We start from the raw sequence: 25758 nt of genomic DNA, 5'->3' as shown, positions 1-25758 counted from the left end.
CTATGATTAAGAAGTTGGAGCTCTTCTCTGTCTGCATTAACAAGGGGACACACAGGTCTTTCCATCATTGCATGATTTTTTTTGTGTGCAAATGAACTCAAGCTTACGGACAATGTCAAATGTGATATAGCAAAGCACCTGAGTGAGCTGGGTGCGCAATTACGCAGGTACTTTCCGGAAACGGACGACACAAACAACTGGATTCGTTATCCCTTTCATGCCCTGCCTCCAGTACGCTTACCGATATCTGAACAAGAGAGTCTCATCGAAATTGCAACAAGCGGTTCTGTGAAAATTTAATTTAATCAGAAGCCACTGCCAGATTTCTGGATAGGGCTGTGCTCAGAGTATCTTGCCTTGGCAAATCCCGCTGTTAAGACACTGATGCCCTTTGCAACCACGTACTTATGTGAGAGTGGATTCTCGGCCCTCACTAGCATGAAAAACTAAATACAGGCACAGACTGTGTGAGAAATTATTTAAGATTGAGAATCTCTCTAATACAACACACCATTGCAGTTATGTGCATCCTTTCAAGCACACCCTTCTCATTAACCCGTGGTGAGTTATTCACAATTTTTGATGAACAAAAATTGTTTTATATGTAAGATGGTTAAATAAAGAGAAAATTATTGATGTATTATTATAATATTATTTGTGCCTTGGTCCTATAAGAGGTCTTTGTCACTTCCCACAAGCCGGGTTGTGACAAACTCACACTCATTCTTATGTTTAACTGTATTGTAAAGTGTGTGTGTGTGGCAGGCTTACAATGATGGCAAAAAAACAACATTTGAGAGTCTGCTGGCCCTGGTGCTAGAGGGGGTATGCAGCTGGAGGTTGAATGTTTTAAGGGGTACGGGACTATAAAAAGCTTGGGAACCCCTGGTATAGTAGAATGCAGCCTGATTTGTGTATCTTCTGAGATTGATCCTTCCTTTCATAAAATGACACTTCATCAGATGGTAGTCTCTGACAGATGGGACTAAGCTTGAACTGCTGTATTTGGGTAGAAAATAAACCCAGTGATTGAATCCCCAAACGGAACCTTCTGAGGTTTGCCTTGAGATGAACTATGATCTATGTGTTTTCTTAACTGCCTGCCCTCCTTACACTGTTCAACTTTACCTATCAAATCATAGCTGTACTGTTAGTCCTTTGCACACGTATAATTAAAGCACTTTTCTGGTAGTTTGTCATGAAACAGCAGGGCCGTTTTTCTCTGCTCTCTGTGCCAAGGAAAACATTCCCTCTTTCATTGCCCTTTGCTTTTCTCTCCTCGTACCTCCTCTTTCAGTAAAACCAAACACGTCTTTGGAGCGTTCTTCTCATGTAACTGACTTCTGCATCAGCACCAACGACTTCTTTTTCTTTGCATTTAAATCCTGATCACAAAAGAAGCGCCAGGCCAGTGTTTAGGTTGCCTGACAACTCCAATGGAATTATTCCGCTGCTCCCCTGCGTTCGCGATATACTCCAGTCTGAGTCTGCCATTGTTGAAGTTGTTTGTAGTGACGTAAAAATGAGTGTGTTGTACAAAACACAAGTAATCAGTGATTGGATAATCTCTAACCAATCAGCGTATCAAAGCCAAGGACGCATTTTCAAAACGCCTCTTTACCTACGTGTTCTGGCTCTGGCGCAACCCGTTGGTTTCTGGGACCAATCAGAACGGTTACAATGCGTTTGCGTGCTAGAAATCTTCCGGGAGGTACTCCGATCCAGACTCATTGCGGAGTAGAAACTTATGTCCGTGGTCGTGGCGTAGCGTTTGGCCGGAGCAAGGATTTTGAGTAGCCAGGCCTGTATTTAGGGCGGCTTCGATTTATTTTCTCCAGGGTTGCTGCTTCCTGCTGCAGTGTGATGGTGGCCTCCTTTAGCCGGGGCTGGCCTGAGCTCTGATACTTGGGATCTCTCAGCCAGCTCCCCAGTGGCCTGCCCTGCAGCTGTCGAACCATGTCAGTTGGCCTGGAGATGAAAGTCTCGCGGCCCTCTCCTTCACGGGGAGTGCCTGACCGCCGTGTTGTCACGGATACGTGTCCATTAGGGCCCAGTGAGTGGCAGGCCGGCTCCACAGACAGAGGGGTTCACTGCACACACAGCCCAGGTACACACACCCTGAGGCAGAGAGCTGTGAAACGCATCACACACAATCATGATTTATGACTCAGATGCCCCCCTGTGCACTGGTTAATTGAACACCGCTTCAAGGGTCGTAAATTGATGCATCTGTCTAACTGACTAGGCCGTGTCAATTTCAAGCCCTTGGATGGGAGCTTTGTTTCTAGGTCCCTGTTGACGTACGGTAAAACTTGTTCTCATCCTCAATGATATTGTGCTGTAACGACTGACATTCAATTCAAATGGTACAGCAGCATTGTCGCATCATTTACAACATCTTTATGGATCACTAGTCTCACAAATAACCTAATCATGCATTGTGAACCATGCTTTGATTCATCCCCCAGTTCAGTTCACATCCTTCCTCTGGCACTCCACTGGAAATAGCTAGAGATGCACCATGATCAGCAGCCCAGTGTAGTAGAGCTCTCTGTCAGTAAACTGCACTGTCTTCTCATGCATGAAAGGAGCATCCAAATCCCTACACTAAACATGACATGCCTTCTAGCCTTACATAAACTGAAGTTCTTACCCCCAAAAAGTATACTGTGAGAATGTAATGCCAAGGGTGTGACTGGGTACATAAGCAGGAAACGGCAATACATGCATTATTGAGTAAACAACGAATGTAGTGATACACATCAAATAACCATTATTACTGAGAGAGGCCGCGCCACAATGTCTGTACTGCTGAGCGTTTTAGATGTGTATCAATACATGTATAGCGTGCTGAGTATTGCTTGTGTACCACTACCACCCTGTCTCTTCAACTTGGTTAAAGAGTGTACCACTACCACCCTGTCTCTTCAACATGGTTAAAGAGTGTACCACTACCACCCTGTCTCTTCAACATGGTTAAAGAGTGTACGACTACCACCCTGTCTCTTCAACATGGTTATAGAGTGTACCACTACCACCCTGTCTCTTCAACATGGTTAAAGAGTATACCACTACCACCCTCTCTCTTCAACATGGTTAAAGAGGGTACCACTACCACCCTGTCTCTTCAACATGGTTAAAGAGGGTACCACTACCACCCTGTCTCTTCAACATGGTTAAAGAGTGTACCACTACCACCCTCTCTCTTCAACATGGTTAAAGAGGGTACCACTACCACCCTGTCTCTTCAACATGGTTAAAGAGTATACCACTACCACCCTGTCTCTTCAACATGGTTAAAGAGGGTACCACTACCACCCTGTCTCTTCAACATGGTTAAAGAGGGTACCACTACCACCCTGTCTCTTCAACATGGTTAAAGAGTATACCACTACCACCCTGTCTCTTCAACATGGTTAAAGAGGGTACCACTACCACCCTGTCTGCTTCCCATTTATAATCACATTCCGCTTTACATGAGGACATTTCAACCATGAGAGAGTGGTTATTCATGGTAGGTATTGGACAGGAAATGTAAATTTCATATGAAACAAGGAAAGGGGGTCTTTCAGTTTTCCCAAAGAACCAATTTTATGACTTTTGCTCTAGGCCCAATTCATAAAGCACAATGTTTGTTCTCTCTTTGAAAGAGTGTTCCCTATCTTTATGTTCCATATTTTCATCTGGATCGGAAAATTAAGGCTTTCCTCTGTTATCATTAAGTCTATTTAGCATGCAATTTTTTGCTTAATGTGGACCCCCCACGGTGACTACTGTACCTCAATCTATTGTTTTCCTCGTGTTTCCTCCCTCAACTAAGACCACAACGTTATTAGTACCAATCCTCCTAACCTCTGTCTATCTGTTCTCACCGCTGGACCTGTGACCAGTAAGAAAGTCAAACACCAACATGTTCAAGACCCCGCAGACCACGGAGATGAAGCAACCTCCCCTTTTAAACTTTAAAGGCAATTCAGCCACTTTTCAACATCATATTAATTATCTCCAGCACCAAGTCGGAAGTTTACATACACCTTAGCCAAATACATTTAAACTCAGTTTGTCACAATTCCTGACATTTAATCCTAGTAAAAATTCCCTGTCTTAGGTCAGTTAGGATCACCACTTTATATTAAGAATGTGAAATGTCAGAATAATAGTAGAGAGAATGATTTATTTCAGCTTTTATTTCTTTCATCACATTCCCAGTGGGTCAGAAATTTGCATACACTCAATGAGTATTTGGTAGCATTGCCTTTACATTTTTTAACTTGTGTCAAACGTTTCAGGTAGCCTTCCACAAGCTTCCCACAGAAAGTTGGGTGAATTTTGGCCCATTCCTCCTGACAGAGCTAGGGTAACGCTTTTTCAGTTCTGCCCACAAATGTTCTATAGGATTGAGGTCAGGGCTTTGTGATGGTCACTCCAGTACCTTGACTTTGTTGTCCTTAAGCCATTTTGCCACAACTTTGGAAGTTTGATTGTCCATTTGGAAGACCCATTTGCGACCAAGCTTTAACTTCCTGACTGATGTCTTGAGATGTTGCTTCAATATATCCACATAATTTTCCTCCCTCATGATGCCATCTATTTTGTAAAGTGCACCAGGCCCCCCTGCAGCAAAGCACCCCCACAACATGTTGCTGCCACCCCTGTGCTTCACGGTTGGGATGGTGTTCTTCGGCTTGCAAGCCTCCCCCTTTTTCCTCCAAACGATGGTCATTATGGCCAAACAGTTCTATTTTTGTTTCATCAGACCAGAGGACATTTCTCCAAAAAGTACGATCTTTGTCCCCATGTGCAGTTGCAAACCGTAGTCTGGGTTTTTTTATGGCGGTTTTGGAGCATTGGCTTCTTCCTTGCTGAGCGGCCTTTCAGGTTATGTTGATATAGGACTCGTTTTACTGTGGATATAGATACTTTTGTACCTGTTTTCTCCAGAACCTTCACAAGGTCCTTTGCTGTTGTTCTGGGATTGATTTGCACTTTTCGCACCAAAGTACGTTCATCTCTAGGAGACAACGTGTCTCCTTCCTGAGCGGTATGACAGCTACGTGGTCCCATGGCGTTTATACTTGCGTATTATTGTTTGTACAGATGAACGTGGTACCTTCAGGTTTTTGGAAATTGCTCCCAAGGATGAACCAGACTTGTGGAGGTCTACAATTCTATTTCTCAGGTCTTGGCTGATTTCTTTTGATTTTCCCATGATGTCAAGCAAAGAGGCACTGAGTTTGAGGGTAGGCCTTGAAATACATCCACAGGTACACTTCCAATTAACTCAAATTATGTCAATTAGCCTATCAGAAGCTTCTAAAGCCATGCCATCATTTTCTGGAATTTTCGAAGCTGTTTAAAGGCACAGTCAACTTAGTGTATGTAAACTTCTGACCCACTGGAATTGTGATACAGTGAATTATAAGTGAAATAATCTCTGTAAACAATTGTTGAAAATATTACCTGTGTCATGCACAAAGTAGATGTCCTACCCGACTTGCCAAAACTATAGTTTGTTAACAAGAAATTGGTGGAGTGGTTGAAAAACGAGTTTTAATGACTCTGACCTAAGTGTATGTAAACTTCCGACTTCAACTGTATGTGAAAACTGCGCATTTCTATGATCTGTGGTTAAAAAAAATAAGAAGATGCTTTTCTGTCCCACCCAGGGTAGGATTAAAAGGGAAAAACTGATTTTCAAGTCCAAGGCATGGTACTTTCTTGCTCCCCATGTCACCGCGAATGTCATAGTGTTTGAAAATGACTGTTTATTAAAGGTTTAAACTTTTGATGATGTCATCGGTTAGAACTTTTTATATAATTTTCTTCAAAACGTCAAAATGCGCCATTTTCACATGTTGACACTGGTATTGTGCTGGAGATAATGAAAATGAGGTGAGGTAATGAAAAGTGGGAGAGTCACCCTTTAACACTAGTACCGCTGGGCCTGGATGGACCACCCCTTTCCCTTAGACCGCTGCTCCACTCCAGAGCCCTAAGGCACAGCATCTCAGTGCTTGATGCGTCATTACAGACACCCTGGTTTGATTCCAGGCTGTATCACAACCGGCCGTGATTGGGATTCCCATAGGGCGGCGCACAATTGGCCCAGCATCGTCCGGGTTTGGCCGGGGTAGGCCGTCATTGTTAGTAAGAATTTGTTCTTAACTGACTTGCCTAGTTAAATAAAGGTTACATAAAAAAATATATATATTATATTAGGTAATGAGAAGTCATTCTGACTGCGACATTCTAACAGTGTAATTAATACATTTCATATATGCTATCACAAAAATATTCATTTGGTTGTGTTTATGAAGGTCTTAGGTAACATTAGAATACAAATATATATTTTTTAAATTACACAATAGCATTTTCACTAGTTTGTTACTATAGGCTATATGTAACAACAAATAGAAACACAAATTCAAGTGTTCAATGTATTTTATTTGTGGAGTTCCTTTGTTACAACTATGAAACAGAAAGCATATGTGTTGGAATGCGGTAACTACTTATTTTTATTTAAAAAAAATATAATAATCCCCATCCGCCAATATGCAAGGTCAGCAAGACGCGCAGTCAAATGATGAAAACATCAGTAGCCTAAACATCATTATAAGCACCAAGTGTCACGGGCTGGCTCAAAAAAAGCAGGAGAGGTAGAGTCAGGCGCAGGAGACCGAGAATTCTTGACCACACTTCTTTATTCAAGAAAATGGATGTGGTCGCCAAAAATATAGGGACGCAGCCCTTAAATACTTCTGCGGTGGTGAACACAACGAAACCAACCACAGGCAGAGGAAAACCAGCACACGTTCCTCAAGCACATAAACCGGACAAGAAACACAATCACGCACAAACACAGACATCCTACGCTAAACTAAATAACCCCCCTCTACTAATGACTAACCCAAAACAGGTGCGTGCCTACCTAGACCTAACCAACAGAAAGTGAAACAAAAAAGGATCGATGGCAGCTAGTAGGCCGGCGACGACGACCGCCGAGCTCCGCCCGGCTGAGGAGGGGCGTCACCATCCGTCGGTGTCGTGACAGTACTCCCTCCCTGACGCGCGGCTCCCGCAGCGCGCCGACGCCGGCCTCGAGGACGCCCCGGAGGGCGAGGCGCAGGGCGATCCGGATGGAGGCTGTGGAACTCCCGGATGAGCGCTGGGTCCAATATGTCCTCCACCGGTACCCAGCACCTCTCCTCCGGGCCGTACCCCTCCCAGTCCACGAGGTACTGCAGGCCCCTCGCCCGGCGTCTGGAGTCCAAGATGGACCGGACTGTGTACGCCGGGGGCCCCCCGATGTCCAGGGGGGGTGAAGGGACCTCCCGTACCTCATTTTCCTGCAGCGGACCAGCTACCACCGGCCTGAGGAGAGACACATGAAACGAGGGGTTAATACGATAATAAGAAGGAAGTTGTAATCTGTAACACACCTCATTTATTCTCCTCAGGACTTTAAATGGCCCCACAAACCGCGGACCCAGCTTCCGGAGGGGCAGGTTCCGGGTCGAGAGCCAGACTCTCTCCCCTGGGGTGAACACGGGGGCCTCGCTGCGGTGCCGGTCAGCGCTCGCCTTTTGTCGCTCCCTGGCTCGTTCCAGGGATTCCTGCACAGCGTCCCAGGTCTCCCTTGAGCGCTGAACCCATCCCTCCACCGCAGGGGCCTCCGTCTGGCTCTGATGCCATGGCCCCAGGACCGGCTGATAACCCAACACACATTGGAATGGTGACATGTTGGTGGAGGAGTGGCGCAAAGAGTTCTGAGCCATTTCGGCCCATGGCACGAACCTTGCCCACTCCCCTGGCCGGTCCTGGCAGTAGGACCGCAGAAACCTGCCCACCTCCTGGTTTACCCTTTCTACCTGCCCATTACTTTCGGGGTGAAACCCCGAGGTCAAACTGACCGAAACCCCCAGTCGCTCCATAAACGCCCGCCACACTCGGGACGTGAACTGGGGGCCTCGATCTGAGACGATATCCTCGGGCACCCCGTAGTGCCGGAAGACGTGGGTGAATAAGGCTTCCGCGGTCTGCAGGGCCGTAGGAAGACCGGGTAACGGAAGCAGACGGCAGGACTTAGAGAACCGGTCCACAACGACCAGGATCGTAGTGTTGCCCTGAGACGGCGGGAGATCGGTCAGGAAATCCACCGCCAGGTGGGACCATGGTCGTTGTGGAACCGGGAGGGGCTGTAATTTCCCTCTAGGCAGGTGCCTGGGAGCCTTACTCTGAGCGCACACCGAACAGGAGGAGACATAGTGCCTCACGTCCCTCACCAAGGTGGGCCACCAGTATCTCCCACTAAGACCACACACTGTCCGCTCAACCCCTGGGTGACCCGAGGAGGGAAGCGTGTGAGCCCACCGAATCAGACGATCGCGAACACTGAGCGGAACGTACTTACGACCCACTGGACACTGCGGAGGAGTAGGCTCCGTCCGTAACGCCCGCTCGATGTCCGCGTCCACCTCCCAGACCACCGGTGCCACCAGGCAGGAGGCTGGAAGTATGGGAGTGGGATCGGTGGACCGTTCCTCGGCGTCATGGAGACGAGACAGTGCGTCGGCCTTAGTGTTCCGGGAACCTGGGATATACGAGATGTTAAACTGAAATCTAGTAAAGAACATCGCCCACCTGGCTTGACGCGGGTTCAGTCTCCTCGCCGCCCGGATGTACTCCAGATTGCGGTGGTCAGTCCAGATGAGAAAAGGGTGACGCGCCCCCTCAAGCCAATGTCTCCACACCTTCAGGGCTCTGACCACAGCCAACAACTCCCTGTCCCCCACATCATAGTTACGCTCCGCCGGACTCAACTTCCTAGAGAAGAAGGCGCAGGGGCGGAGCTTGGGGGGGGGCGCCCGAGCGCTGGGACAGCACGGCTCCTACCCCAGCCTCGGACGCGTCCACCTCCACTATGAAGGGCAAAGAGGGGTCCGGGTGCGCCAGCACCGGAGCGTCGGTGAACAAAACCTTCAGACGACTAAAGGCCCTGTCCGCCTCCGCGGACCACTGCAACCGCACCGGGCCCCCCTTCATCAGTGAGGTAATGGGAGCCGCCACCTGCCCAAAGCCCCAGATAAACCTCCGGTAGTAATTGGCAAATCCCAAAAACCGCTGCACCTCCTTCACCGTGGTGGGAGTCGGCCAATTACGCACGGCTGAGATGCGGTCACATTCCATCACTACCCCTGATGTGGAAATGCGATACCCCAAGAAAGAGACGGCTGGTTTGGAAAACTCACATTTCTCAGCCTTGACGTATAGGTCATGCTCCACCAGTCGCCCAAGCACTTTACGCACCAGAGACACATGCTCGGCGCATGTAGCGGAGTAGACCAGAATGTCATTGATGTACACCACTACACCCTGACCGAGCAGGTCCCGGAGAATCTCGTCCACAAAGGATTGGAAGACTGCGGGAGCATTCTTTAACCCATACGGCATGACGAGGTACTCATAATGGCCAGATGTGGTACTAAATGCAGTTTTCCACTCGTCCCCTCCTCGGATACGCACCAGATTATATGCACTCCTGAGATCCAATTTCGTGAAGAAGCGCGCCCCGTGAAATGACTCTATCGCCGAGGCGATGAGAGGTAGTGGGTAACTGAAACCCACTGTGATGGCATTTAGACCTCTATAGTCAATGCACGGGCGCAGACCTCCCTCCTTCTTCTTCACAAAAAAGAAGCTCGAGGAGACGGGTGAGTTAGATGGCCGAATGTATCCCTGCCTCAAAGACTCAGTGACGTATGTTTCCATAGCCGCTGTTTCCTCCTGAGACAGGGGATAAACGTGACTACGAGGAAGTGCAGCGCCCACCTGGAGGTTTATCGCACAGTCTCCTCGTCGATGAGGTGGTAATTGGGTCTCCTTCGTTTTACTGAAGGCGATAGCCAAATCGGCATACTCTGAGGGAATGTGCACGGTGGAGACTTGGTCTGGACTCTCCACCGTAGTCGCACCGATGGAAACTCCTATGCACCTGCCCGAGCACTCATTTGACCACCCCTTAAGAGCCCTCTGTCCCCACGAAATCTTAGGGTTGTGAGTGGCTAGCCAGGGAATCCCTAGAACCACTGGAAACGCTGGGGAATCAATGAGGAAAAGACTAATCCGCTCCTCATGACCCCCCCCCCGCATTACCATGACCAGTGGCACAGTGACCTCCCTGACCAGCCCTGACCCTAATGGTCGACTGTCTAGGGCGTGCACGGGGAAGGGTTGGTCCAACTGGACCAGGGGAATCCCTAACTTAGCCGCGACCCCACGGTCCATAAAACTCCCCGCCGCGCCTGAATCAACTAGCGCCTTAAACTGGACTCCCAGGTGAGTCTCTCCAGCACCGGTCCACAGTGTGCCCTCTGCGACCACATGAGGTGCAGGAGCGAACTCCCCCTCCAGTCTTCCTGGCTGCTGCCCCCCCTATCTCCATAGGCGTGGGAGCAGGAGGGCTGGAGGGTGGAATGAGCAGGGCCCGGGTCGGACGTCCGCGGGCGGCCAGCAGATTGTCCAGTCGGATGGACAGATCCACCAGTTGGTCCAGGGTAATGGTCGTGTCCCGACAGGCTAATTCCCGGCGGACGTCCTCCCTCAAACTACAACGGTAGTGATCTATAAGGGCCCTCTCATTCCACCCTGCTCCCGCGGCCAGGGTCCGGAACTCGAGAGCAAAATCCTGCGCGCTCCTCGTCTCCTGCCTCAGGTGAAACAGCCGCTCACCCGCCGCTCTCCCCTCCGGGGGATGATCGAATACTGCCCGAAAGCGGCGGGTGAACTCTGGGTAGTTGTCCCTGGCTGAGTCCGGACTGTCCCACACGGCGTTTGCCCATTCCAGGGCCTTACCCGTGAGACAGGAGACGAGGACGCTGACGCTCTCCTCCCCCGAGGGAGAGGGACGAATGGTCGCCAGGTATAACTCCAACTGGAGTAAGAAGCCCTTACACCCAGCGGCCGTCCCATCGTACTCCCTGGGGGGAGCGAGTTTCACCCCACTGGTACTGGGTGCTGGTGGGGGCGCAGGCTGTTGACCTGCTGCGTTCAGGGGGCCGAGAGCGCTTCGGTCCCAGCTCTCCATGCGCGCCAACACCTGATCCATGGCGTTCCCCAGACGGTGGAGCAGGGTGGAGTGTTGGTCAACTCTTTCCTCCATGGACAGGGTTGGCGCTGAAGCTCCTGCTGACTCCATCAAGTTTGGGTGCGTGATTTCTGTCACGGGCTGGCTCAAAAAAAGCAGGAGAGGTAGAGTCAGGCGCAGGAGACCGAGAATTCTTGACCACACTTCTTTATTCAAGAAAATGGATGTGGTCGCCAAAAATATAGGGACGCAGCCCTTAAATACTTCTGCGGTGGTGAACACAACGAAACCAACCACAGGCAGAGGAAAACCAGCACACGTTCCTGAAGCACATAAACCGGACAAGAAACACAATCACGCACAAACACAGACATCCTACGCTAAACTAAATAACCCCCCCCCTACTAATGACTAACCCAAAACAGGTGCGTGCCTACCTAGACCTAACCAACAGAAAGTGAAACAAAAAAGGATCGATGGCAGCTAGTAGGCCGGCGACGACGACCGCCGAGCTCCGCCCGGCCGAGGAGGGGCGCCACCATCCGTCGGTGTCGTGACACCAAGTGTGCTTGATAAAGTGTAAATCAGCACAAAAGCAATAATGGCATTATAATGAATATAAGTGTCAATGACAGCAGTCAAAAATAGTCAATTATTGTCAGCTCGTGCTTACATGGTGTTCGTGTTCACACAGTAGCATCAGCTGGAGCATGTCTTTTTAGTGCTTAGGTTCAGGCTTAGGTTCAGGCTTAGGTTCAGGCTTAGGTTCATGATGAGGCTCAGAATCTGAAGAATAATCAGATGTCATGAATCATTTCTTCCCCAGCATCTGAGTCGTTTTCATTCAGATTTTGTAGCAATGCTAATTTAGCATGTGCATCCATTCGTGTTGGTCTTCTTCCCGTTGTCAATTACGCACACTCTCACTGTGTACTTCAAGTATGCCAGAGTAGACTGATAAGACTGTTTGGATTCGTTGGACTGTATAGGGTTAGGGCTGTTGCACTGACAGTATTATGCCACATCGGCAGTCATGAGTCATGACCGCGGTAAAATTCCATGTGACCGTTGAGTAATGGTATTCTCCTCTTATGCACATATAGACATGTGTTGATAGTACCCAAATCGCTAACGACCATCAGGTCGTTAATGGCCTGGTACTCGGGGCTCTATTGTCCATTTAACCACTCTGATATCAATGCAAATGCAGTCAAATCACATCAAATGCTTATCATCAAAACATTATTGTGTTTTTAAAACTCACCTCACTGTGATTGATCAATTTGACGAAAGAAGTTCAACAACAGGTTGAAACTGAGTGGAGAACATGGTCGTTGTTTCAAAGCCTAACATAACAAAATGACCAGCGCTTTCTAAGTTGATGATTCATTCAAAACAGTCAATCACGTATTAGAGCTGATGCATACACATAGGCCCATTGATGAGCCAAAAAATACCAAAACTGAATTAAAATAATGATTGTGCTGTTATACAATACATACCTACAGCATATTATGCACGGCAGGAAAACATTTTAAAAAATGATTTAAGAGGTCTTTGGTGCCTAATTGTTCTAGCCTAGGGCTGTGGCGGTCACTACGTTGTCAGACTGTTATTGTCATGGAGGAGATGGAAATGCACAGTGGTGAGATATTCTGTAGCTAAAGGTAATGTCTCAGCCTATTCATTATGAACATAAATGACAATTCTCGATATCTAGGCTATTCAAATACAAATTGGGGGCGGCTATCTCTGTAAGCCGCTCTACACAATCAATGAACCAACCACATCGCCTAGGCCTATATGTTCTCTCCCAGACTCATGGATAGACAGTTTGGAGTGTAGCATAAGGTAACCAGTCCATCCAGTATGTATAATAATACAGTCCACACTCAAATGCCATTACTATAATTGTTTTAATTTTGGAGAATAGTCTAATAGGGTACATGAGGTTTTGAGGTTCTAATTAGAATAGATCAATACAATAGAATGGCCTGTCCTGTTCTTCATTCACAATTGGTGATGACATAATTATGCATCGTTCGCTTCCCCTCCCCCTTTCTCCCCATCATACTTTACTTCATTTATTTAATCTGTTGTTATATGTGTGAAATTAGTTTTGATTTAGGTTCAGTTTCGAGGCAATTATTAAGGTGATTATCAACTGGGCACAGCGCCTTCAAATGTCGGGAGAAGGAGTGGAGCAGGCCCCACTGTTGGGAGAAGGAGTGGAGCAGGCCCCACTGTTGGGAGAAGGAGTGGAGCAGGCCACTCTCTTAAATAATTATGAATAGATCCACCATTGAGCACAAAAACAACACTTGTTACAGAATATTTTACATAGAAATAACATCTGTCAGACAAACCATGCCTGACAACATGATCCAATAAGACAGAAAAATAAAATAACATTTAAAGGCTGTGGAGAGGAGGGGTGGAGCAGGCCCCACTGTTGGGAGGAGGGGTGGAGCAGGCCCCACTGTTGGGAGGAGGGGTGGAGCAGGCCCCACTGTTGGGAGGAGGGGTGGAGCAGGCCCCACTGTCGGGAGGAGGGGTGGAGCAGGCCCCACTGTTGGGAGAAGGAGTGGAGCAGGCCCCACTGTTGGGTGAAGGGGTGGAGCAGGCCCCACTGTCGGGAGGAGGGGTGGAGCAGGCCCCACTGTCGGGAGGAGGGGTGGAGCAGGCCCCACTGTCGGGAGGAGGGGTGGAGCAGGCCCCACTGTCGGGAGAAGGAGTGGAGCAGGCCCCACTGTCGGGAGGAGGGGGTAGCAGGCCCCACTGTCGGGAGGAGGGGTGGAGCAGGACCCACTGTCGGAAGGAGGGGTGGAGCAGTCTCCACTGTCGGGAGGAGGGGCGGAGCAGGCCCCACTGTCGGGAGGAGGGGCGGAGCAGGCCCCACTGTCGGGAGGAGGGGCGGAGCAGGCCCCACTGTCGGGAGGAGGGGCGGAGCAGGCCCCACTGTCGGGAGGAGGGCGGAGCAGGCTCCACTGTCGGGAGGAGGGGTGGAGCAGGCTCCACTGTCGGGAGGAGGGGCGGAGGGGGAAACCATTAAAGAAATGACATGCCCTCCTAAAACTAATTATAACACCAGTTCTGTTTGTGATATTAAGATTCTAAGAACGACAGTGTGTTATATTGGGTTATTTAGGAAAAGTCAAGGACTGAGGGGGGCATGACTTAAATGGCAGAGTATTTTTTTTAATGAGCAGTCCAAATTACTGCTTTAGCAGTTCTAGTGTTATCCTTCACAACCTTTTCAACTCCTCATGAGAGATGGATTCAGGGAATAGTTTTCTTCTTTGTCCCCTCAGTATGAGTGAATGAATTAAACCTTTGCTGACTGTAATGGGATCATCAGTACTTCTACAGAGTGACAGAAAGGAGTTAGACTGTTGTCACTGACCCCAAAACAGTTTCAGACGACAACAAAATGGCTGTGTGAAGTCATTACAGGCAATTTGGGACACCAGCAGTTTCAACTACTGACAGGGCAAATCACCTTTTCCCATAAACACCCCCTTTGACCTGGGGTGTTGTGTGTGTACATGTGCGTTTCAAAGCTCATCTCTTCTGCTGGTGTTAGTGTTGGCCCTCTGGCGTGCCGTGTCCGTGTGTGACCACACACTCCTCCAGGCCCATCTGCAGCGCTTTTATTTACATACCGTGGTGCTACTCCCCATGCCAAGCTGGCCCGGGCTCCGAACCCCAGACTCCCCACTGGCTGAGCCAGAGCCGGACTGGGAAGACAACACATGGGCCTCAGGTTTCACTCCACTTCATCTCAAAGGAAAACATTGGGAGCCTCAACTCTCTTCATTCTTACGTTAGACCATGCGTGTTGGCGTTCCTGTCAGCCATTAGGACGTAGCGTGTTGGAGCCTAGAGGGCCAGGAGAGGAGAACAGGCCCAGATATGATGGGGAGAGAACAATCTGGCTCTTATCTGTGCTGCTACGTGTCTGATGTTGGTGTTATCTGCCTTTTCTTGTCTCCTGATAAGAGTGTGGCGTGAGTAAAGCCCCAGGCGTGGGGCAGCAGGTGTGGGCAGGCAGTGAGACACTACAGTACAGCAGCGTACACATTCCTCTGGAGAGGCTGAAGTGTGTGAAAGATCTGGATCAGTAGGACACTGCTTAGGGCAGGAGGGGAGCCTTATCCCCTTGTCCCCTTGTCCCCTTGCTCTGATCAGCTAAGTAATTGCTCAGTTGTTTAAAGAATGTTTTTCCCCTTTTATGAAAGGGCATTTGTACTCTCTTTTTTTGCTGGTTGTTTGGTTACTTGATTGTGTGAGATGCTGGTTGTCTGTGTCTGGATCCTCTTGTGTACTAGAGGTGGTCCTGGTTTGCGTGTAGGCTGCGTAATGAGTTGTGAATGGAGCAGGAGGAACTCCCTGCTTCTCAGGCGTTTCTCTAATCATCAGAGGAAGAGCCGGAGGAACGAGGGGAAAATAGAGTGCAGAAAAAAGGGAGAGAGGGCAGGGAGACAGAGAAAACGAAAGAGAGAGGGCGGAGTAGAGTCGGTGAGATGGAGGAACAGAGTTTAGGGACCTCTCTCTCTATTGCTCTGTCTCCCTTTCTCCCTCCCCTGGGAGGGGGCTCACACAATGGCCTAAGCCTCCCGCTCTTTGGAACAATGGTCTTGGGAAAGGAAGTGTAGAAGAGGCCCAGCTCAAGTCCCTGCTTTTGTTTCTGAGAGGTCCCCCCCTTCGTGTCACAGCCAGATTGCAACGAAACACCCCTGAGGTCACTCACACACTCCTACACCTCCGGTTCCTGGTCACACAGCCAGTGCTCCCTCATTGTGCCTCCAGTAAAACTCTGCCCCCCTCTGATCACCCCCAAACACCACCCCCAGGAGGTGGAGGTGATGGGGCAAACCGGAAAACTGTCCCACAAGACGAGGTACATTCCTCCCGGAGAAAAACAACACCTAAACAAAGTGGACCGCCAGAGGCCTGGGAGGTGAACTGAGATGGGCTTGTCTCTGCCCGGCTGAGTGTGAGTGTGTGCCATTTCAATGTGGTCTCCAGCAATGGGGTCCCATCATGTGCCAGTACAGTGTGCACGGTGGGAAAATACCATGCAGAATGAACAGTCATGGACACGAGATGGAGAGAGGAAATTTTGCTTAGTTTGTTAGCACTTTAGGAAAAATACTCAGCCACACCACCAATCTCTTACTCCTGATGTGTTCTTAACCTTGTGTTCTTAACGGCCAGACAGTTTGGACTCCTCTGCATAGCTGCGTATACTGAAGTAATATGGGGTAATCTGGCATGGAGAATTCTGAGGGGCGATGACCATATATATATATTGTAATGCTTGTTTGCCACAGGAGGAAGCACTCGGCCTTCACTTTCTCCTCCCTACTCTCTCTCTCTGACAGAACTTGCCCTTATAGTTTAAGTGCGAGAGTTCAGAAACTGTGGCTCTGATTTCTGAGGGATTTTCCCGCTCTTTGGCTAGGAGGCAGGTGTTCAGACAGGTCGTGGATGTGTAGGAGTGAGTAGCAGCACAAGGGGCCTCAAGACACAGCAGTGAGAGTACTGCTTCCTATGATGTAACCAGGCAGGTGCAGTTACGCAGGTGTTAACTGCACCAGGAACAGGTAGGTGTTGGTAGATGGTTGAGCCTCCTATGGTCAAAATGCTGTAAAAGTCAATATCTAGCTCCAGAGAGGGCTAGCCACCAGGCAAACTGAGGACCTAACTTTACCCAGCGGACTTAGCAGTGTGTGATAACTTTTCTCCACATGTAACTGTTGATTTGAGGAAAGCTAAGTAAACAGATAAAACCGATCTGTGTTGAAATCTATGGCTGTGGTCCACTCTGGCAGCGCTGCCTCTAGACGTGGGGAATAGCCACTCTGACGCCTCACAGAGCCGTTTAAAAACGACAGGGATCTGGGAACTGGCCAGGGGAACGGCCTCCTTTGTGTGCGACCCTGTCATTGTCCCAGAGCTCAGATGAGGCAAAAAAAAAAATACCCCAGCACTGCGCTGTGACTTCCTGTCCCCATTTGCTCAGCAGATAAGGCCCTATTCCCACAATGAGATATGAAGGAGAGACTGAGGAGCGGGGTGGCAAAAGATAATTTTACTTTTCAATTCACATTACATCCTTGCTTTACTTTACCTTTTGTTGTGGCTGGCAATGCAACATTTTTGGTCCTCAGCTCAAATTTACCGTAAATATCACAGTAGCCACAAGCCAGTAAGCAAAACTATTCAACAGTGACAAACTTTTATTCTTAAACAAATTACACTATTGAATAATGCAACCAAACCATATTACACTCTTGAATAATGCAACAATTCACAAGCATGTATGTGCAAAGGGTAGGAAGCATGAGTTTTTACTCACCAAAGTAACAACACAGTGTTGTCAAAGACTTAGTTACTTAGTTGTAGTCATGATCTGGTTACCTATAACTACAAACATAGTTATGTTTTGGGGTTATTACTTGTGAACTTATTTCCGGATATCTTGTAAACTACCCACAATGCACTATTTCGCAACGTCATATGGAGAGAGTTCGTATGCTAGCTCGGTATCTAGCTCAAGCCGGCTAACGTTAGCATCCTCATGCTCTTCACGGACTTTGTGGCTGTGTTATCTCGTAGGAACCTGTTAGCACGGCATACTCTGGTGCCTTCTTGCCGTGGGCTCAAAACGAAAGAAAATCATACCTTTTTGCTCTGTATTACCTCGTCTGTTCTCCTTTTTGTTTTGTCAACTTTTCGGCATGTTGGGCCTCCCGAGCGGCGCAGTGGTCTAAGGCACTGCATCGCAGTGCTAGCTGTGCCACTAGAGATTCTGGGTTTGAGTCCAGGCTCTGTCACAGCCGGCCGCGACCGGGAGATGCATGGGGCGGCGCACAATTGGCCCAGAGTTGTCCAGATTAGGGGAGGGTTTGGTCGGCAGGGATGTCCTTGTCCCATCGCGCACTACTGATTCCTGTGGCGGGCTGGGCGCAGTGCACGCTAACACGGTCGCCAGGTGCACAGTGTTTCCTCCGACACATTGGTGCGGCTGGCTTCCGGGTTAAGTGGGCATTGTGTCAAGAATCAGTGCAGCTTGGTTGGGTTGTGTTTCGGAGGACGCGCTGCTCTCGACCTTTGCCTCTCCCGAGTCCATATGGGCGTTGCAGCGATGAGACAAGACTGTAGCTGCCAATTGGATACCACGAAATTGGGAAGAAAATGGGGCAATTATTTTTTTACTAAATAAAATGCAACTTTTAGGCATGTTCTCTGGGAAGTAGGCTACGGGAGTTTTGTAACTTTTTCCATCTTGGCTTAGTGCTAGCGTGCTAGCTGATATCTGGAATCTATTGCTTATAGCTATTGGATTTCCCTCACTGACTCTCCATCGGCCCGGAGGAAGCGCCCACCTCTCTCTCGTTTTGGTAGCTAACTCAGCCTGCACTCTTTTTAAAAAGTTTTACAATCGGATGGGTCCCAGCCATCAATCTGTAAGTCTTTGCTCTCTCTTTGCGTTTGATCTATAGTTATGTTTTAGTTGTGCTAGTTTTCTAGCTTGTCTCCAGTTGTTAGGCTCTGGCTAGGTGGTTGGCTAGACTATTAGCTAGTTGGCTATAGTTAATGTTAGCTGACTGGCTAGCTTGCTTACTAAAATACCTGCACTGATAACATTCTTTGATAACTGGTTAGATGGCGTTATGGTTTTCCAAAACGTTGGTTTACTTTAATGTAGTTGTAGATGGCCGACTCATGCTGTGCTAACGTAACAATACATTCATAAAGTATTTGCTTGTAAGTTTGCAGAAAATGTTATTGAAACTAGTATTTGAAGATATTTCTGTTGGAGTTTACATTATAGGGAATAGGCTAGCTTGCCTATATGTAATCCATATTACACCACACACTCAGAAAAACATTTTCCGACTTGACTTCGGCATTCTTCGGAATTCTGATTTGGTTTTCTGTAATAACTTGAGAAATAAGAAAAGTGAGGTGTAACTTTGCAGTGGGACTTTTAATGCGTATACTAATGCAAATCCATATGTTACATGTGGTTCCGTGTATGCTCCTTCCATTTTAAGGGGATTATTTTCTCGCCTGTGGAGATGGGCTTCCATAGTTTTACCTGGCTCAGTGCAGCCGGCAGCTACTGCGACAATTTCAGAATGTAATAAGGATGGCCATTTGTCATTATTTGACTGTTCGAGTACTCGCATGATTTTCTTTCGAGTTCTCGGAATAAAAAGAACAAGTTGCTATTTTTAGAACCGAAAGGCCTATATTTTTTTTTATCTCTGGTTAAAGATTGAGTTTTGACCTCCGTTCGAGCAATCAATTACTCATACTCATCCCTAGAATGTAACAGGGATGCATTCCAGGTAAAAAAAAAAAAATCCAGGTGAAAACTTAATAAAACGAGTCTCAGATATTCAAAAACATTGCACTGCTATTACCATTTATTCTGTTTGTACTGCCCTGCTACCAGGGAGGTAACTGTTTGGTGGGTGTCGTGCTCTACCTGGAGGTAGCAGTCGAGACGTAGCGGGTACGCAAGTTTACATTTCAGTAATATGTGTAGCCGACTGTATTTTACATAAAGTGTAGTAAGTGTGTCTCTAAGACGCTGCAGGTCCCGTCCCGTTCCTTCCTTAGCCGTACTGCATGCAGCTTCCTGTGTTCCAGTGCCAGGCCTGTGAGAGCCCTAGGAGCACCACAGAGCTATGAATTCGCTGGAATCCACCAGCCCTGATTGTGGACCCAGGGTTTCCGCTGACACTCTTGAGTCTTCAAATAGTGCCATCAGATCAAACACTCTGTCTCAGATGCTAAACAATCAGTCCTCCATAAGGCGAGGGGAGGAAAGGGCTTTCTTCAGCCCTTTAATCATCCAAGCAAGATGCTTCCTCGTTGACTGGTTGCAGCTCCCGAGGAGGAAGATGGCCAGCTGTTAAACCACTACTGTAGTTCACCTAATTTGTCACTAATTCAGTATAATATGTCCTCGGGAACAGAGATGTGAAGGGATGTATATTCATCTTGGCATTTGTCCTCTTTATTTACTGGTTTGAGTGATGCCAGTCACAGTAAGTCCTGTTATTGCGACAGGCAGATACCATAGTAGTGTTGTCAAATGGCAGGGAATATGGCATGATGGGACTGCTGACGTTTTTCACAGAGCAGTTTTCGACAAGGCCTACTTTTGAAAGCTCTTTCTTCTGTAACAGAGCTGTTCCTGCCTCACATTTTGGATGGATAATGGTGGCCTGGTCTCTGTTCTACACCACAATGAGTGCAGAAGGAAAATTATGACCTGAACTTTTGTATGTTTATTGCCTAGACCTAAGTGCAGTCATTTGAGCCCCAGAAACAAAATGGATTTTTGAGGCGTTGCCTGCTCTTTTATGGAAGAACATATAATCATAGTTTTGATACTCACAGTGGTTGTCTAATTTTAGTCTGATATTTTACAACAGATTCTGTTTCTGCCAGTTGCACCAGAGACACAGGCTGCGACTTGAATCCATGAACTTGTTCCAAGACAGAATTCTCAAATGTGCAGACTTTAGCAAAATCTCCCCTTTGCCCAGCATTCTTGTGGTACCAAATCTATGGTACGTTATACTTTCAGCTTTAAATTAAAAAAAGATATGGAGTCCTCAAAACGTAACCAAACAGGCGGCGCTTTCCCCCTCTCCATAAACTACATTAAAAATAACTTTTAACAAATGTGCAGCAGATGAAAGCTTCAATGGGCAATTTGCTGCAATATTCAGCTTTAGAGACTGGTTCCTGTAGTGAAGACAAGGCCAGGCAGCCTGTCCCGTCAGTCACATGAGGGTTTGATGTCAGTGTGTGCTTGTTACACGGCCAGCAAAGTGATCTAAAAACTTTTTTAAAGAGGGGTTTGTGTTCCTATGACTTGACTGCGACACGCAATGTTTGATACATCTAATTAATTATGGAATTGAGGTCATAATCAAAGAGCCACAGAGATCCCCAAGGGGAACTGGCTGTGTAGCAGAGATCTTGAATAGAAGCTCACTTCAAAGCACTTGTTTTGGGGCTGTTGAGGCTACCTTGGCCTTGCTCGCCTCCTGCTCAGACATAATGAGCAGTAGTAAGACTGGGGCTGTCGTCATGTCTCCACACCGTGGGTGTATCCAGTGTCTGGGACTTCTTTCCCACTCGGTTCTGTGTTACCCCCTGTGGCCTGCCCTTTGACCTCGCTGAACTCATAGCAAACAGTGACCCTCACAGCGGCTGACCCACCTTCAGACGCCATGGGAGACCAGAACACAAGTGCAGACTCTGTCTTATGACCAGCTGACATGGATGGAGCTCTGCCTCACAGACCTCCATTACTGTTACAGCAGATGACAAATGCTTAGTGTCTGACATTAAACTGTATATCTACCGCTGGCGGTGGTGAATCATAGTCTCAATGACCTTGCTGTGAAATGAGTGACTATTTTCAGCTCAGGGACGATGACTGTGGCATCACACTGACATGCTGATTGAACACAGGGCATAAGCTGCATGACTCTACAAAGCACAAACTTTGTTTGGAATTCACAGAATTTATAAGAATATGCTGCTTATCACATGCAACTGGTGAGTCTGTGCTTATGTTTGGAGAAATTGTATGAAAGATGTCAAAGAGAGCTGGGGTGTCAGCAGGGCCAGTGAGATACACAAGGGAACGACCCTGCCATTGGTTGATCACGTCTTGGGAGGGCAGGAGATGTCTCCATCAGTTTAGTTGACAGGTCTGGACGTTGCCCATAGAGGCTGTAGAGACTTGGCACATTTCCAATGAGGATTTACCCCAGTGTTTTACCCAAAAGGTGCAGACTTTTCTGTTTCCATCTACGTGGGCCAGCACCCGTGTCTCACTTGGCCATGGCTCCAGCAGATCTGCTCTGACTTGGAGCCATGACAAAGCAACGGTCTTCTTGAATGATGCAGAGGTTGTTGATTCTGCTCGCCACAAGTTTTTAGTGTCACAGTCCTGATGGAAACAGAATAACTAGAGGTTATGTCAACATAAAACACTGAGGACACCCAGGTCTGGGGCTAACTCTAGATGGAAAAGCACCATATGAGTCCCTGTGGTGGCCAGTGACATTCTTTCTTCTAAAGCCACACTAGGCTGATGGAGAGGCATCTCTATCAGAACATCAAAAGACACAACAAGGTCTCCTCCCCCCTCTGTTCTCTGAACAGTGTATTGTCTCCTGACCTGGCCACAGAGGTCAGCCTGGGGTGAGAGGCTAATGAACTGCCTCTAGAGACGGAGAGAAAGGGACAGATCTATCAGGGACAGCTTGTTTGGGATCGCTAGCTCACCCACCAGGTTTTTGAGACCTGGTGGGTGAGCTAGCTGGAGTCTCCACTTCACTGTCTGTTGCTCTCTCCTTAAACCCTGAACCATGACCCCATAGCCCTCTAATTAAAAAATATATATATATTTAACTAGGCAAGTCAGTTAAGAACAAATTCTTATTTACAATGACGGCCTACCAAAAGGCAAAAGGCCTCCTGCAGGGACGGGGGCCTGAGATTAAAAATAAAAATAAGTGCAATATAAATATAGGACAAAACACACATCACAACAAGAGAGACAACACAACACTACATAAAGAGAGACCTAAGACAACATAGCAAGGCAGCAGCACATGACAACACAGCATGGTAGCAACACAACATGACAACAACATGGTAGCAACTAATCAGGGTGAGTATCTAGACCAGGATCTCTTAGTCATGTGGCCTGCAGGTCTTCAGCCTTTCCAGAACCAGATGCTCTATAATCTTTTAGAATGACTGAGTTGGTTCCCACGGATAATCTTGTTGAACCTGGAGATGGTTTGAGCTCACAAGCAAACGCATGATCATGAGTGAACTAATAATAGATCTGTAAAACAATGCTCAACCTCCAGATTTTGCACAAAAGCAAGCCAATCCAGTATAATACTATAAACCATGAACTGAAGCTGCACCATGAAGACACTTCCCTCCAGGCTTGAGTGAATAGTTTCTAGGTTAACCAGTAGCACAGTGTTTGTTCTAAAAATATCCTGAACGCATGTTGATTTATTTTCTGTCTTGTGTTTTTGCAGAGTTGTTGGGCTCCACGAAGAGACTGAACGTCAACTACCAGGATGGAGATGGGTAAGTGTGTGATGATAATAACTGTCCTAAAGAACTGACTGACAACCTCTGTAAAATAATAAATATAATAATAAAAGATGGCCTACTAATAAGCTACTCTTTCTGTATCTGGAAAACAGTAGTTCTACTGTGTAGCTTCTACATACAAGGGCTGGGATTTTAAATCTCAATGCGTCTTGTCTTGGCTTGTGATAAACACTCTGCGTTAGTTTGCCTTGGGTTGAATCATGGCCTTCTGCTAAGTCAGCCAAAGCAGACTTACTGGTAATTGTGTCTGGAGGAGAAGCGGAGGTGTCACTGCTGAAAACGCTCATTTAATTGTTGTTTTTACTACTGCTTCTTGCCCAAAAGCAGACACACCACAGTCTACTAACCCCCCAGTTACCCTGTCTGCCAGTAGAAATGCTGACTGTAAAAATGTTCCCCTCTCGCTTATTAGCATAGGTCTAGTTTCTCCTCATCTATTTTTCTCTTTGTGGAGGGACTTGGATCCCATATGAAAGTTCTCACTTTCTCCGTTTCCTCTCTTTTCCCCTTCTCACAGGGTGGTGTGTTTTCATCGCAGATATTTTTGTCGGCTGCTAGAGCCATACTAATTTTCACAATTGCTCTCAGTAGCTGATAGAATAGCACATTGATGAAATTGGTGAGATCCCTTGGTGCAGCATGGCTTTTTTAAAGAGTCGCTCAGCTCCCTGTAGAATATGAACTAGTCAAAAAGTAGATCTGGCAAAGTCTACAGTTAGACTGTCTGAGTTCAGATTGAGTCCGATAGGCTTAGCACACCCGAGATATCCAAATATAACTACCTCTTATAGCGCTCCCACATCCATCCAAACAGCCTTCCCCCTCTACAGACACTACTGGTGCCCCCTCACTCAGCCTAAATAAACAGAGTAACAAAAGTGGAGAGAAGAGCCAAGACAACAGTGGGAGACCTTTAGATAAGCCGTGCCTCTGAGATGGCTGTAAAACGGTCCAGAGAGCAGGACATTGGCGCACCATATATCAGAGCCCAGGCCCCCCCCACCCCCCCCACCCCCCCCAGGCTCTGGCCATGGTTTACTGCTTGTTATGCATCTTCTCCAACCCCCTCCTCTCTCTTTGTCAGCTCTCAGGGGCTGGGGGGGGGCAGGGAATTCAGAGGCGGAGCCTGAGGGGTCAGGGGTGGGGTTTGTCTGGCGTAGAGGGCGGGACTGTGACCGATTTAGATGGGAGTGTTTACAAAAGCTGCCACACAATTCAATGCAGTGATGACAGCTACCGCGTCCGGGAATTATATACTAGTGCACCAGAGAGGAAAAACATGGCTGGAAACAGAGTTGAAGGCTTGATGATGATGATACACTACATGACCAAAAGTATGTGGACACCTGCTTATTGAACATTTCATTCCAAAATCATGGGCATTAGTATGGAGTTGGTCCCCCCCTTTGCTGCTGTAACAGCCTCCACTCTTCTGGGAAGGCTTTCCACTAGATGTTAGAACATTGCTGCGGGGACTTGCTTCCATTCAGCCACGAGCATTAGTGAGGTCGGACACTAATGTTGGGCGATTAGGTCTGGCTCGCAGTCAACGTTCCAATTCATCCCAAAAGTGTTCAATGGGGTTGAAGTCAGGGTTTTGAGCAGACCAGTCAAGTTCTTCCACACCGATCTCGATAAACCATTTCAATATGGACCTCGCTTTGTGCACAGAGGCATTGTCATGCTGAAACAGGAAAGGGCCTTCCCCAAACTGTTGCCCCAAAGTTGGAAGCACAGAATCGTCTAGAATGTCATGGTATGGTGTAGCGTTAAGATTTCCCTTCACTGGAATTAAGGGGCCTAGCACGAACCATGAAAAACAGCCCCAAACCATTATTGCTCCTTCACCAATTTTTCAGTTGGCACTATGCATTCGGGCAGGTAGCGTTCTCCTAGCATCCGCAAAACCCAGATTCATCTGTTGTACTGCGAGCTGGTGAAGCGTGATTCATCACTCCAGAGAATGTGTTTCCACTACTCCGGAGTCCAATGGCGGTGAGCTTTACACCACTCCAGCCGATGCCTGGCATTGCGCTTGGTGATCTTAGGCTTGTTTGCGGCTGCTCAGCCATGAAGCTTTCCGACGAACAGTTCTTGTACTGACATTGCTTCCAGAGGCAGTTTGGAACTCTGTAGTGAGTGTTGCAACCGAGGACAGACGATTTTTATGTGCTACGGGCTTCAGCACTCGGCGGTCCTGTTCTGTGAGCTTGTGTGGCCTGCCTCTTCGCGGCTGAGCTGTTTTGCTCCTAGACGTTTCCACTTCACAGTAACAGCACTTACAGTTGACCGGGGCAGCTCTTGCAGGGCAGAAATCTGACGAATGGACTTGTTGGTAAGGTGGCATCCTATGACGGTACCACGTTGAAAGTCACTGAGCTCTTCAGTAAGGACATTCTAGTGCCAATGTTTGTCTATGCAGATTGCATGGCTGTGTGCTCGATTTTATACACCTGTCAGCAATGGGTGTGGCTGAAATAGCCGAATCCACTAAT

At 47.8% G+C, this 25758-nt stretch overlaps 1 protein-coding gene across 6 annotated transcripts in view; it reads left to right on the top strand.

The window, feature by feature from the left end:
* The window catches only part of LOC106601416 (caskin-2), a 93490-nt gene that overhangs the window by 25282 nt on the left and 42450 nt on the right, over positions 1–25758 (top strand). For all 6 annotated transcript variants that reach the window (XM_045715232.2, XM_082971465.1, XM_045715231.2 and 3 more), the window contains exon 3: positions 23185–23236. In XM_045715232.2, the coding sequence (XP_045571188.1) occupies positions 23185–23236 (52 nt within the window). The remainder of the gene's footprint in view (positions 1–23184; positions 23237–25758) is intronic.

This window comes from Salmo salar, chromosome 03 (genome assembly GCF_965601325.2).
Source record: "Salmo salar chromosome 03, fSalSal1, whole genome shotgun sequence".
In the NCBI taxonomy this organism is placed as follows: domain Eukaryota; kingdom Metazoa; phylum Chordata; class Actinopteri; order Salmoniformes; family Salmonidae; genus Salmo; species Salmo salar.
Note: the sequence above shows the minus strand (reverse complement) of the source record. Positions and strands in the feature narration are given on the sequence as shown.